The sequence below is a fragment of the Apodemus sylvaticus genome, chromosome 4 (genome assembly GCF_947179515.1).
Source record: "Apodemus sylvaticus chromosome 4, mApoSyl1.1, whole genome shotgun sequence".
Classification (NCBI taxonomy): Eukaryota; Metazoa; Chordata; class Mammalia; order Rodentia; family Muridae; genus Apodemus; species Apodemus sylvaticus.
In genome coordinates this window covers 101,044,695-101,060,248 of record NC_067475.1, presented here as the reverse complement: position 1 = coordinate 101,060,248, position 15,554 = coordinate 101,044,695, and the positions used below count along the sequence as shown (strand labels likewise).

The window sequence follows — 15,554 nt, the reverse complement described above, 5'->3', positions numbered from 1 at the left end:
ATGCCACTCCCTGGTGACCAAGCATTCAAATCTGTGAGCCTAAAGGGGCCATTCTCATGCAAACCACCATGTATAGTATTTTAAAGAAATCTGTCATTGAAGTCCAAAAAATTGAAACTGAGTAGAATACAAATCCTGGTGCTCCTTTTGATATATCTTGAAATTCTGAAAGTTCTGGAGGCATTCAACACATGTGAGGCTAAATGCAACTGTGGCTGGCTAGGTGACTCAGACTTTACACACTTAAGGCAAAGAGGGCTTGGGGAGTTCAGGTTTTACTTTATGCTGATGCAAATGAAGTAGTCAGTCTGTTGTTAGCCAGTGAAATCAATGTTAATGGAATGAAGCTCACCTCAGCGTTGTTAGGGAAGATGCCCTGGCAGAGGTACTGAGTCTCAGCTGCTCTGGCCTTGTGGGCTGTGCACACGGCTTCTCCTCACACTCCATACCAAAATTAGCCTGATTGGGTTATGCTCTTTGCTTGCTTGGCTAAATTACGTCACTTGTATGCCTAGTGGAGAATGTCTTTTGAAAGTAGGAAATACCTTACTGGTATAATTATTTCAGTGATGCAAAGAGCTACCTTCTGCAATGGGGTTAATTGCATGTCTCAGTTCGCTCCTGTCTGGTGGCTGCAAATGTAAGATTCCATATGTTAAAATACTAAAGTTGAAATACCTCATCGGAGGGTGCTAAAAGAACAGAGTTTACAGGACAGCAGCATGCTATAATGTACACAGTGCTCATAGGGTCTGTGTTGAAAGGTCATTTAGGGAACTTCAGTTAGAAAACCTGTCCGTTGGCTTGATTTTGGCTCAATGCAGTCATTATATATTGCTTCTTAGGTGTTTTAAAAAGCACTTTGTCTTCACTATTGCCCAGGTGGGAGACTTTCTGGTGCCTTCAAGGATTTTGCAGAGGGTTTAGAATTTGTTGGAAAGAATGAATATTGGGGAGGTAAACAGAAAAAAGGAAATGCACAAGTACCCTTGTCTAAAATGTTTATCTGTACCGTGAACTTTCTCATTATCTAATGATAGGTATTATGGTCCATTTTTAGCAATTGCCTTGACAGTGATAAAACGGTGTTCTCTCTGGAAAACCATTTGGACAATTTTGGTCTCACCTAGGAATATGACTCTGGGAATTTGGGGCATTAGCAGCTGGACACAGCTCCACCAGCCATATGAGCATTAGGCTAAACAACAGTCTATGATGTTGCTGGACTGGGCTGTATTAACTGCATTTCAAGCCTCTGGTATTTTCAACTCTAGCTGGGAAGTCTGGAACATGACCTCCTCCGCCATAAGGCTGCTTCTGTGTGCTTCTTCATTTTGAGGCTGATGCCTCCCAGTCAGTCAGTGGCCCAGGAACCTGGCTCGAGGGTTTTTTTAAGACATGACATAAGTGTTCTATTACATGTTAATACCTGTGAGAGGCAAGCGATGGTGACATTCCCTCAGTGAGTTCTTCCCACCCTGAGGAGGTCCATCACTGAATTTGATTGTTACATATTATGTTGGCTTTTATAGATTATTTGCACCACCACTGGGTCCTGGTTGTCCTGATGAATAAAAGTAAGTATCTGGTACTTTCTGAGCTATATCAAATGTTTTTTTAAGCATGTGTCATGTGAGACAGTATCGTGTGAGACAGTTTGCTACTTATAAGGTTTGAATCAGAATTGGGATTTGATTTAATTCCAGGTTAGCCCAAATTTTCCGTGCATACCAAAGCTTACAAACACATTTTATTATTTAGAAATATAAACATTTATTTGAAAGTGGGTATCACGTTAAAAGGAAATACTTGCCTGAGATTAGCAGTTAATATTTCCCCACCATTTACTTTTATTGAAAAAAAGTTGACATAGTAAGAACAATTTAGCAACATAAAATAACCACAATATGTCCAGAACAATGAAAAACACAATCTCAAAACAAAAACACAAAACCTTTTCCCAAAGCAGTTGTTGATCCACCTGCTGTGTGGTGGATGTGCTGAGACTGTCAGGCCCCATCAGGGTGCTTGCAGAGTGCAGCACCGGGGTAGGTCAGGGGAGAAACAAGGCAGGAGTGATGAGGCAGGCTAGTGGAGTCGTTTTGTTTAGAATATAATGGAAGCAGATCATTTCTTCTCTAGAAATTACTGAACTCTATTGGTGCCATAGCTGATGCTTCCTCCTCGTTTCCAGAGGCTTCTTCTGGGCTCTGTGGCTCTTGACAATGGTAATTTACTTTGAGGGGTTTACCAGGGTACCAGACCAAGTGAATGCGGCAGGGAATGATTTCCTAGGAAGCAGAGGCCTAAATATTATAAACTTGAAAAACTTAAAATAGAAACAATTCGATAGACAACTTCGCATCTTACCTGTGTGGCAAATTCATGAAGTAGAACAGCGAAGTCAAAGTCAATGCTGTCATCATCCGTTTTCTAGAGAAAGGAAAACAGTGTAATAGACACCGTGGGATTCAGTAAGTTCGGGATGTGTGAGGCCATGTCACGTGACTCCTGTGAGTAGGGCTTTCCTGTTCCCCCTGAAACACCGTGGTGGTGCTCCGGACCAAGTTCCAGAAGTCACAGGTTCTGTCACTTAGTTCCATAGAAGTTCTTGAAAGTCCTTAAAGCTTTTTCTCTCTGGAATGTATGGGTTTGGCTGAAGTCTGTGAGGATAAGGAGAATCTGGCAATCTTAGGGCCCTGGTTACTCTGATGTGTTCACTGTACTCTACTCTGAGACGCTGGAGAAAAGCTCACTTCCTACACACAGGGCCTGCCAGGGGCCACATGCTGCGCCCGGCAGTCACACACGTCTCATGTGATTCTTCTATCTTACAGGATTCAAACCTAGGTCTGACTCCATGTCCCTCATAGGCACTGCATGAAGCCCTCCCATAACGTTGTTAACACCAATATGCTAGGTATGTTTCTGCTGGTGGGCAGTTGTCCTCACACGCTTCATTTGTTTTCTGTAAACTTTAATAGTCAATTTCTTAGTTAATTTTTTGTATTTCTTATTTTGTTAAGATCAAGGGTACTTTTCTCTTTACTAGTAAAACTAGAATTCTTTTCAAAATCTTCAGTCTTTAGAATATAGCTCCAGTCTTCCACAGGGCTTTTAATGAAACTACTAGAGGATCTGAAGGGGTGGAGATGGAACAGGGCTTGGTGGGAGCTTTGTCTTTGCATTTCTTTCTTTTTTTCTTTTTATTGAATATCATCTTCATTTACATTGCCAATGGTAAAACCTTTCCTGATTTCCCCACTCCCCTAAGACCCCAACCCCTCCTCCCTCCCCCAGCCTCTACGAATATGCCCCTCCACCCGACACACTCACCTCCCCCCTCAGTTTCCCTTTGTTGGGGCCTCTGTTGAGCCTTTACCTGACCAAGGACCCCTCCTCCCACTGATGCCCAACAAGCATTCCTCTGCCGCATTTTTGACTGGAACCATGTGTGCCCCTTGGTTGATGGTTCAGTCCCTGGGAGTCTTGGGGCGTCTGGGTGTCCGAAGTCATTGTTCTTCCCATGGGGCTGTAAACCCCTTCAGCTCCTCTGGACCACCCTCCAGCTCCTCCATTGGGGACCCCACACCCAGTCCAACAGTTGGTTGATAGCATCTGCCTCTATATTTGTAAGACTCTGGCAGGGCCCCTCCGGAAACAACCATCGCATGCTCCTTTGGTGTCGGGGTTTGGTGACTGTTTATAGGATGACTCCCCAGATAGGGCAGTCTCTGGTGAGGGTGCTTTGGTTCCTCTGAGAAATGGAACACAATACTCACAGGAGCAATCATGGAGACAATGTGTGGAGCAGAGACTGAAATAAAGGCCACCCTAAAGTAAATGTCTTTGCGTTTCTTATCCGTGTAGCTTTCCCCAAGCCTTCTGCACTAGGTGAGGAGAGAGCGGTAAAGGAAGATGCAAGACGGGCAGATACGTCAGAGACTGCTTTGTATGTGACTTTTCTCGCACTACTGGGTAGGTTTCTCTCTGGCCTGGCAGTAGAGTATACACAGGGGTGTTGAGACAATTGAGGCGCAAGCCACACAGTCAGAATTCACCAGGGAAAGCCGTCTTTCATTAGCGAATAAGTTACCAGCACTTCTTTCACAGTTACCCTTCGGTATCTGCGGGCTGTGCCACCCTGAATAGAAAATGTAAATTCTGAGCATGTGCAGGCATGTTTTTGGTGCTGTTCCCCAAGTAGAACAGAGTAACAGTTGATGGAGCCTCTGTACTGTACGTGGGTAAACTAGAGATAAAGCACATCAGAGAACGTGTGAGGCTTATGAGCAGATACTGCGCTTGGGCCACGCCCCACTGATGCAAGATCAGTTTGTGTTCTAGCTATCAGTTTGTGTCATTTGGACGACTATCTTTTCTTTAGAAGGAAAAGCTCATCTTTCCAAGTTGTCCATTAGTAGACAACTGTTTCTCAAGGTCTGGCTTTCCCAGATAGTCTTACACCTTTAAAACTTATTTTATTTACATCTTTTCAAGGAAGTACTTTCTTACTCTGCTTTTGAAAATAACATTTGTTTAATGTGTCTATCTTTGAGATACAGTCTTATCTGGCACCGTGGCTGAGGCAGGTTAAACTCCTAACCTTCCTGCTCCTACCTCGTCCTCATAAACGAGATTACAGGCAAGTGCTACCATGCCTGGCTTTAAAAGCAGCATTTTGAATGAAATTATGGTGGTCTTCAAGTTTTAGGTAAAAACAGGCTGGGCTTTATATAAATAATTGAACTCCAACTTTACTTATCTGTTTTGCTCAAACCTCAGAGTAGTCCCGAAGGCTGTGTGTAATTCAGAGAGCCTGCCCTGAATGGATGAAGCCGTAGGTTCATTCCCCAGCAATGACAAAAAGAAAGGTCTTAACCATGATAAATGTGTAAGTTAATTGTAATATGCTGTGCCTACGATGTTCCTTACTAAAGTCACCCCTGATGAATGTGTAAGTTAATTATCTGCTGTGCCCACGATGTTCCTTACTAAGGCTATTGAAGCAAGCTTGCACTACTGCCTGTATGCGTTCTTCCTTCAGAAGGATGGGCCCTTGAAACCAAGCCCAAAGCACAGCATGTTACAGAACTGCAGAGGTAAACGGTATGCCTCCCAGTCTGCCCTCACCACGTCAAGCCCTGCCAAGAAGTCATTATTTTTAATATTATTCAGAAATAACTTCTTTGGCGTCTATTCAAATTATCACAATGCCAAGTGCTTATATTCCAGATTGATGATGATTTATCATTATTATTATTATTTATTTCTGTAACTCAGCACTTTAATCTTCCTGGAAACCATGAGGGAGCCTTGTCTGACCCCATTTTTTCAACCCCCCCTCTATGTCCCCTCCATCTTCTAACGGGAGACACTAAGCCCTAATAGAATCAATGTGGTTTTAGTAGAGTAAGTAGGCTTAGGCTATTAATATATGTGATCGAAAAGAGACTTCTCAGCAGAGTAGATATGGCTGGTGAGGTAATTTCTGTTATGTATCTTGGGCTAGTAGAGGGAGACCATAGCGGGAATAAAGTCTGGAACTGACTAATAGTGAGTGGCAACCTGGAAGATCCTTAGGGTTAGGGTTAGATAGTTTTGAGTGTGAGATGGAAACTTCTTTGGAAAGTTGGGTGGATGGTGTTTTGCTAGGGCAAAGACGTGAAGGAACGTTTTGTAAAAGTGGACACAGGTGAAAGACTAAAGCAGACTCATAAAGGAACATTTTGCTGAAGCAGACAGGTGAAAGGATGTTCTGCTAAGACAAGCACGTGAAAGGCCTTGTGATGCAGGCTTCTTCGTGAACAGCATACACGTATTGGTCTGCCTTACACTGCGTAGTTAAGCGGCCTCTGTCAGGACTTCATAGAGAAAAAGGCACCAAAACACTAATGGTGGTGTGCTGTAGCTTCTCGCTGCTTCCGAGCCCTCAGGCTGACTGGCAGAGTGATTTCACCTGAGGCAGATGCGAGTGCTGAGGCAGGACCCGTGGAGGACACGTGACGTTTAGAGGATGTACAGAGGACTCGGGGGAGAGGGACAGGCTGAGCTAGGCTTGCTTTTAGAGTTGTACAAAGCTTGTGGGTCTTGCATCTTCTCTGATCTTCCCTGAGACAGGCATAGCTGAGAACTTCTCCTGGTGTCCCTCTGGGTCCCTCCTGCTGACTGGGGCAAAGGCTGAGGCCTGGCTGTCTCTGCTAGGTAGCGACACCGTTGCTGATTTGTGTTTGATATCCGAGTCATAATGAAGGCTGGGGGTACAGTGGAAGTGGGTATCCCCATTTTCCCTAGCTGGTTCACTCCCCTCTCCTTGGCACAGTCCCTGGTATTGGAAATGCATTGGTTCTTCGGGTCTAAGGAGGTAATGGTGGCTGTGTGATGGGCCATGTTCATATAGGGCTGTAAGTTTGTATTTCCTGATACCATTGTACTAGCAGGGAAGTTTAACCCTGAGAATTCAGGTAAGAATTATCACCCAGAAAGTTTGGGGGGACTGATAGCTACCCCACCTCACATGAACTTTCTGCCCCTGAGCAGTCTTGGCTTTATTAGCTCCATCCCTGATAGAGAGAGGGAGGGAGACTTAACAAAAGTCCCTGCCTTGTTACATAGCAATAATCAATTAGAGGGTAATTGCTGTTAAAAAGCACTCCCTGAAAAGATCAGTAAAGAAGAAAAAAATCTTGAGTTCTATTTGATGCCTGTTTTACAATGGTCTTTGGAAAGCAGACAAAATTATTATTAGCTTTAAAAATGCCAAGTGTTTGGCAAGATCCTCAGAAAATACTGATGACCAATCCATGGGTGAATTGTGAAAATGTTCCCTGTTACCAACTACTTCTTACAGCTGGTTTGGCTTTTGCTCTGGAAAAACCCCTCTCTCCCTATGTCACATGTACCTGGGAACATTCCCAGCCCCAGTCAAAGGCAACTGCTCCCTGCCTCCCTCTGCTAAGAACAAGGCCTTGCACAGATCCCTACACTAACAGGCCGGGTCCACCCCACGTTCCCAGCATTCCTCTCATCCTCACCCTTGGCTCAGGACTCTGTGTTCTCTGAGAGGACATAATGGCTCCCCTAGAACTGAGACTGGTTCCCACCTGTGTTAGTGCCATCTGTGACTAGTGTCTGGCTGCTGGTGTCTGCCTTTCCTCCAGGTGGACTCTGCTGCCAGCTCTAAGGTAGGAGGAGTACCAGGCTGAATCTTATGTAACTCTATGTATACCACCGCTTGGGAGCTCACCCAGTCCATGGTTTTAAACACCATCATCACGATTACAGCCATCCACACCTGTCTCTTTAAACACAAACCTCTATGGTTAGATGACTGTATAGATTGTCTTCTTGCTACAAATCAAGACAGCTTCCTCTAAAACTGTTCTGAAGTCTTTGGGTTCAGGCCTAAGACTCATCCTTTACCTCTGACCATTTTCTGATGTTCTTAAACAACCTGTAACTACGGTTGCCAGTCCACCTGAACCCAGCTACTCCACGGCCTCCATTGCTGCCCCCTGTCCAGGCTTTCTGCTTCCCCCTGTTTCATGGTAGTCTGTTCTCAGAATGGAGTCAGAAAGTTCCTGGGGAACTCACATCTACTAATAGGATAAAGCCAAGCCTGGACCAGTGACGCATGCAGACTTACACGGACAGACACCCTCCACTTCCGGCCATCCCATCTCATTTCCTGCCGACTCTGCTCACTCGGTAGAGCCGCTCCGCACCATCAACCCAGCAGCCGCCCTGCCGCCGAGGTTTCCTGTCTCAGATTCCCTTCTCTTGCTTTTTGCGCCTTTAGGGTCCTGCTCCAGTGCCAGCTCTGGCTGGTTCTGTTAGCCTTTCTTTACTATGGAAGTTACCTTTCCAGGTCCTATATTTCCCTCTCCCCGCCTTTTCCGCCATGGCACTTTCCATCGCCGTTTGATACATACTCATCGCTTTATTAACTCTTTATTTGGCTTTTTTTTCTAGAATGTTCCTATTAAAGTCAACACATGTGGTTTTGTTCACTGCTGCCTCCTCAATCCCTAAAACAATACCCGGGCCACTGCAGTCACTCAGATATTTGCTGAATGAATGAAATGTAATTACACCTCTCGCCGTGAAGGCCACCACTCCCATCAGTTCAGCCCAGAGCACTGGGTGCACACCGGCTCAGCTAATGACCATGTCCTTACCAACTGCTTCACACTGCTGAGCTGGACCAGGTAGTAGTGCAGAAACTGGGTCGTCTTCTCCCACATCACGTACGAGCTGCCAAGGAAAGCCAAGTCCCACAGGGGTCTCAGTGAGGGATCAATGTGTCCATGACTGTCTGAGAGAACAAAGAAGCGCATTTGTCCTAAGACATTTTAAAGATAAAATCTGAGGGACTTGAGTAAAGACGTCATGATGTGGTATTGGATCATCTCACAGCCGTATCCTGATTGGGACATGTGGTTAAGATGGCTCCTGTGATCCAGTTTGCTACTCAAATAGTATAAACTTACCCAATGGCAATTTGTAGCACTATGCACATACAAACCAGTGCTACAGGGACATTAAACATTAATCTAGACATATGCTAATTGAGACAACATTAACTTGGTGAAAAAGTCCACCGCCATCTTTTTGTTACGTGCTGGCTTGACCTGAAGTCGCTACCATCGTGTCCTTTAACAACTGGCTTTAAAGCTAACCAGTTGATTGGCAACTTTCCAGTCAGCTTGTTTGAATGCATAAAAAAAAAAAAGGATGGATTTTCACTGTGCCATTTTTTTCTGAACCTTTTATTTTCTCTTTAATTCAACAAACACTTAAAACCCACTCAATATCAGACTTCAAGAGGTAAGGACACACAATGATTAATTACTTTTAGAAAGTCAAACTTTAGTGATTAATTTCTAGGGTGATGTCCCAGATCACCATTGTGTACAGGTTGGTGGAGACAGCCTCTGTTAGGGCCTGCCAGCAGTGTGGTACCACAAGAGGGCAAGTGTATTAGGAAACATTCTATAGGAAAAGTACATTTTTAGCATAAATCCTACTGGTTGGTAAAACAGTTGAATGGTCTGTGGCGATACGCCAGTCAGAGATTATTCCCTGATGATGTTGGTGCCTTTGGGTGGCCTAGAGGCACAGCTGATGCATTCTTAGAAACAGTAGAAGAACAAGCAGGCAGGGGCGAGGTTTCTTCTGGCTGGAGAGTTTGGGGAAGGCTCCAAAGGAGTGAGGTTTTTTTCAGGGATTTGAATCCTGGTCTTGTAAGGGGGGGCGGGGTGCAGTGAGGGACGGCCGAGCTAAGGAGGACACTGCAGGCTCAGACTGGTCTTGAAGGGGCATCGATAAATGTATGGCCTCATAGTATGAATGGCCTCATGTGCAGAGCCAGTGGACATGGACTCCGGGTCTGTATTAAGTCTGTATAGGACGGACAGGGAGTGAAGTCTAAGACCTGAGAGGAACTGTCGGAGCAGTCTCACGGAAAGAGTGGCTGACTGAGTTTGAGGCCAGCAGAATGAGTCCCAGATGTTTTCTGGAGGCCAGCTTCATAGGAAGGGGCAGATGATTAAATGTTAAGAGATGGGTTGGCAATGACCACAATTTCTATAAGTCCTAGAACAGTTAAAGGCCAGCATATACAGACCTGTGGGAGAAGGGAGTGTAGAGGTTGGTATTGGTGTATGAAGTCTGAGGTTAGGAAAAACTACAGAAGTGGATGATGGGATGGTTTCAGTTACTAAGAGTGTAGACGATGGGTTCGGAATGGCTGAAGGGAGCAAGGTGAAGAGAGTCTCCTTTTGGAGAGTGAACAGAGACAGGAAGAAGAGGGACAATGGCTCTGTGGAGCACACGGTCAGCAGAGCATAGGAGAAGCTGGAGAAATCAGAATCCAGGATTGAAAGAAAAAGATCCTGGGCTGGAGAGATGGCTTAACAGATGAGAGATTGGCTGTTCTTCCAGGGACCCTGACTCAATTCCCAGCACCCACACGGCTAGCTCTGCAACCCTCTGTAACTCTAGTCCTCAGGGATCTGATGCTGCCTGGCCTCCAAGGGTGTTGTACATGTGTGGTGAAAAGACATGCATGCATGCATGCAGGTAAAACACCCACACCCATAACAATAAAAACCTTTAAATAAAGATTCTTGGATGAGAGAGCTTGGGAAGATAAGTTGATGGGGTGTAAAGTTGTGGAAGGAGTGGCTTGGGTGGGGCATCGGGGAAAGAACTTGCCACACAAGCCAAAAGACACGACTTCAATCCTTGGACTGCACACAAAGGTGGAAGGAGAGAGCTGACTCCACAAAGCTAGCCTCTGCACCCCACTCCTCACCACCCACAGAACTGAAAATAAGTAAAATTCGATGAAGCAAAAGTCTCATGCTCAGGAGAGCAGACAGGAAATTGTCTCACTGCAAACGCAAGAGGCAGGCATGGCCTGCCCGCAGAAAGGCAGAGGCTCGCTCACGGCTGTTTGGAAGAGACCATGAAGACATCAGAAGTAACGAGTGCTCCGGGGGCCTGGCTCTCGGTAAGTGCTTTTAGAAGAAAGCCTGTTGAGAGGAAAGCTGAAAGCCTTGCTTTCCTCCTCTGCCGCCATCCACTGTTACACAGCTGCTTTCGGGACTTGCTCTCATCGTGTTCTTCCCTTAACATCCCAGTGCTGCACACGCAGAACTGTGCACTGCCATACCCTGTCAGCTCCTCAGGGTGACTAACCTGTCTGTCCTGCCAGGACATGCTAGTCAACAGGGAGCTGTGAGCTTGAGGCACTTACGGTAGAGACGCTTCCGACTTCTGCTGTCTAGCAGAATTACTGGCACTTTAAGGATGCATTTGTAGTGTCTCCTTGATGTTGAACCATTAGGGTTCCAGGATGTACCCTACAGGACTGCAAAGCCACTACAGTGACAGGAACAGCTCTGCCGAGATTCACTCTCTCGGGGCCGTGGCAACCTTTGCTCTGTCTTCTCCAGTAACTGAAACTTTCTCCATGCGGCCCACCAACACTCACTCTGTCTTACTGTGGCTTTAGATCTGTGATAGGCAAATGCGTTACCCTGGGAGACAAATGAGTAAAAGCTGTCAGCAGTGGGGACATGTGACAGGGTGAATGCTCACGACAAGACAGGGTAGGACAGATACTGTGCAGCCCCTCCAGGTCTTTTCTTCTGCTCATAGATTATGTTCATCTGTGAGAAGCTCATGAATGGACCAGAGAAAGCGAAACCATCATAATAAAAGCAGAAGGTGTGGGACCTCGAAAGGCAGCCTGTTCCCTGGTCAAGCTAGGTTTAAACCCTGGAGACCCAGCAGGTGTTCCTGCAAGGGACTGAAGCCATGTGCCATGCTCTCAGACACAAGGCCTCAGCTCTCCATAACCCTGTGACCATCAGTCACGTCAGGCAATGCCTCAAGCCCCTGGTATCCTGGACTCCACCCCCACAGTTACCTGGCAACAGCCAGGTAGGCCTGGCCTACTATAAAGGGGGCTGCTTGCCCCCTCCTCTCTCTTGACCTCTTGCTCTCCCTTTCTCCATATTCCCTTCCCCCTCTCTCCACGTGGTCATGGCCAGCATTACATTGTCCTGCTTATTAATTGCACTACAAAGTTCAGTGTCCTGCATTAACTACTGACTAGAAACTGCTAAGACTTGAACTGGTTACCCCAGGCCTGTCTCCATAGCTAGATTCAATCTAAAACCAACCCTTTGGGTATTTTTTTTCCTAGAAGTGATTATAAATTTAATTGATTGCAAACATCCACTGTTACTTGGTTTCAGCTACTGAGTATATAAAAAAATCATCTTCCATTTAAAACTAGATAAGAATTAGATTATAGGGGTAACAATATTGAACAAAAGTATATTTTCCAACAAATAATAGAATAAAATTTAGAAGCTCAATATGTGTGATTTGTTAAATCATAACATTATAATGAAAAGTTTGTGTATTTTGTACCTCCTCTCGATTGTTTGTTCCTTCTAAGAATCTAGGACAATTAAGGCTTACCCTGCACTCATTCATTGACACGGGACTGTGCCCTTGAAGGACATATGAGAAACCATGAAGTCATTAATATACAACTCACTTTACTGACCCAGGAACTTTCAGCACGATGCCCCTGGCCTGTTCAGCCTTCACACGGACTCTGGTATATCTGACTAGTAAAGCAACCCTTGATCCTAAGTAGACAATTTTGCATGCACGAACACACAGCACCACAAAGCATCTACTGAATTTACAGTCAACGCAGAGCTCACATTTTGTGGATGAGAAGTGTCCTCCACTATGACTGAATTATTTATAAATTTTTGTGTGTGGGCACATGTGTATCTGTGCTTGTATATGTGTGTGTCCTGGTCCATGCCTGGAGGCCAGAAGAGGGTGTTTGTGGGATATCTGGCTTCCTCCATGGGTGACCGAATCCTCTGTTCCCCATGCTTGTGTGGAAAATGCTCTTTGCCACTAAGCTATCTTTCCAGCCCCAAGATTTTTTTTTTTTTTTTGACATTTTATAGTAGCCAAATTTAGGTAGACTGTAGGATGGTCCCTATGAGTATTCAGGACTTAGTAAGTGAACACGGTCTAAATGTGGTTCCACTGAAAAGTATCCCACAGCTGGTAAGAATGCGGCAAATACGTCTAGAAGAAGTCCTATACAATGTCTGTGGTTAAGAGCCTGTACTGCTCCTGTAGAAGAAAGTCTACACCAAGCAGCCTTCAAACACCTGGAACTCCAGCTCTGGGGATCTGCTGCCCTCTTCTGACTCCATGGGCGTGTCCACTTATGTGTGCACATTCACACACACACATATACACATAATTAAAAATCTTTTTTTAAAGGGCAAATGAGCCCTATTTCCCAAACTAAAAGGGGAAATAAGGCCACCCTGCTACTATGGATTTCTAAATAGTCCTTAGTTCACTAATTTCAAGCAGCACGAATATCTTCAACAATATATTCTGAATTCTCATTGTTCTTTGGCTCCAGATTTGGTCCCAGCTGTCAATGAGGTGACAATCATTCAAGACTCTGATGTTAGAAATGCAGGCAGCGGTCTTCATTGCTGGTATTAGTGTCAGTAAGTGGGGACAGATGTAGTCAGGGATGGAGCCTGAGATTCCGGGGTGTGGGTGAGGAATTGAGGGGTGCCTGGGCAAGCGGGCAGAGGGTGTGGGATAGAGAGTGCTGCAGAGGTCAGAGGTCAAGCTCCTACCCAAGCGCAAGTCCAGAGATGATTTTTGTGGTTTGGGAAATTGGATTTGCCAGTAAGTGCTGACTCTCCTGCTGCCCACACGTTCTGTTGAGTGCCAAGATAAATGAGCTCTGCTGCACTCGGGCTGAGTCACTGCAGAGGGCAGGGCACAGCGCCTGGAGCCGGCTCCACTGCCCATTAGCTGCTGACCTGAAGTGAGATAAATATGGCCCCTACGGCAACAGCTCAGAATGGCCCAGACAGCCACTCAGCCAGCCCTGGGGAAGAGGGGCTGAACACAGGCACAGGGCATCTTCTCAACTAAACGGCCCCAAGGCCAAAACCAAAACACTAGAAATGTCACCTCAGGTTCTAGACTCCCCGAAAGCCACACTATAATCTACATACACTTTTTTTTTTTTTTTTTTTTTTTTTTTTGCAAAACCTTGTGTTTCTTATTTGTAGAGTCAGTTCTTGAGTCCTCATTCTAGGATGCAAAATGGTCAGCTAAAGAGACTCAGCTTTGGATAGCATTAGTATATTGTAGAGATGAACAGAACATGACACCCTTGAGCCTTGTTTAAATAATGAGACATATCACTATCCATAGCTGAAATTGAGCATCTCTCCGGACATACATGCAAATGTAAATAACCATTCTTTTTAAGATTCAGTGATTACATGTATATGTATGTGTATGTGTATCTGTGTATTATATGTATATCTATGTGTATATGTGTGTAGGTGTGTGTGTATGTGTATACATATATACACATATAATCCTGACATAGGAGACCTATTTACTGATTCATACCAGGTATACTGATGATGTCCAGAGGAGTCTTCAATCGTTTCATCTGCTTGTAAAGCAGATAATCCTTTTCTTGCCTCTTGACTTTATCAAAGAGCCGTGTGCAGGTTACATTAATGACCGGTCTGGGTTTTTCATTCTTGAAGAACACCCTCGCAGAACACTTGCCCAAACGTTCCTCACCTTCCTGCAAGAAAAGTTTTGAAGTTACCCAGGAAGGCTCCTTATCGACCGCACTCACTGTGACTCAGACAAACACACAGACAGGGTCCAGGGAGTTTGGCAGGCCGTCGTCGACAGGTGGGACTCACTTTAGGGAAGGTGGTTTGTGCTTAATGTGAACTGTAGACTGGCTAGAACCCAGGCTCACCTGGGAGATGGGCGACAGGCATGGCCGAGGGGGGTATGCTGACTGTGTTAATCAGCCTATCCGCTGTGCGCATCAGTGATCCTGGATTGTATACGTGGGGAATGAGCTGAAGCACTCATACACTCATCTTCCCTGCTTTCTGGTTGGAGGTGCAGTGACTTCCCTGCTGTGGCGGACTATGAACCTGACAAATCCCTTTTCTCTTGCTGCCTTTGTGAGTATTTTATCTCAGCAACCGAGACACGGCACTACAGTAGTCTTCAATCTTTGTTGTCCTTTCCACGTTCACTTTCTGATTTCCTCTGTACGTAATGTCACCCTCTTGAAAGAAATAGCGTTGATGTCTGTTGAGCCCTTCTTGGCTCAAACATCTAGGATAAGGCTGCCTCACTCTGTCTGGAATCAACCCTTGGTTGGTTCCTTGAGTACTTGTGCATTGAGCTTACTAACTTGACTTGGAAGACAAAGCTGGTTCCTATTAATGAAAACACCAGCATGTCCATGCCTGAATTTGTTCCTTTTGTCTCATGTTTCAAGACCAAGATGCTAAAGTTTAAAAAGGAACCCACTCTACATCTTAAGCTCTCAGTACTTGAATTTGTTCCTGTCTGAGCTCAGCTGCTAACTCCTGCTGTAATAACCCTGCTTACCTATTCTGAGACCTAGGCCAAGGTAGATACCTCAGTCATGCTTATGTTGTGGACTATGTATGTACACTCCCTTATTTCAAATCCAAAAACATCAGAGATTCTCTAGACTTCAGCTGTCTGCTCTTAGACAGTAATTCTTCCCCATTTTAGTCAAGGTTCTTTAACTTGACTATAAAAGCCAAGGACCTATCCCCAGAAAAATGTGCATACTTATACCATGACTTGGAATGAGGAGTTCACAGTCACTAGCCATAGCTCCACCCAAGCCTGGCCGTGGGCTCCTAGTCCGAGTGCCCTATCCAAATATGGCTGGTGGTACAGCCAAAGCTGTTCATTTCTTTTCTGTGGTTTAAATGGCATCCTGGTGAAGGCGAGAACCAGAAATAAACTCGAGAAAGGCCCACAGTGAAAGAAAGTATAATCAAGTCGGGTCTTCAAAATAAGCCTGCTTCTAGAACTAGTTCCAAAACACCGAAATAAGCTTGCATGGTGAAACTTTTCTCTCCGGTGCCTGTCCTGGGTGGGAGGAGGGGCCTCGGGGC

General features: G+C 45.3%; 1 protein-coding gene across 1 annotated transcript in view; it reads right to left on the bottom strand.

Moving 5' to 3' along the window:
* Positions 1–1,789: 1,789 nt before the first annotated feature.
* Rarres1 (retinoic acid receptor responder 1) overlaps positions 1,790–15,554 on the bottom strand; it is a 36,276-nt gene continuing 22,511 nt past the window's right edge. The window contains exons 3-6 of the mRNA XM_052180387.1: positions 13,996–14,179; positions 8,178–8,314; positions 2,371–2,433; positions 1,790–2,291 (exon numbers count right to left, since the gene is read on the bottom strand). Coding sequence (XP_052036347.1) covers positions 2,139–2,291; positions 2,371–2,433; positions 8,178–8,314; positions 13,996–14,179 — 537 coding nt within the window. The 3' untranslated portion in view covers positions 1,790–2,138. The remainder of the gene's footprint in view (positions 2,292–2,370; positions 2,434–8,177; positions 8,315–13,995; positions 14,180–15,554) is intronic.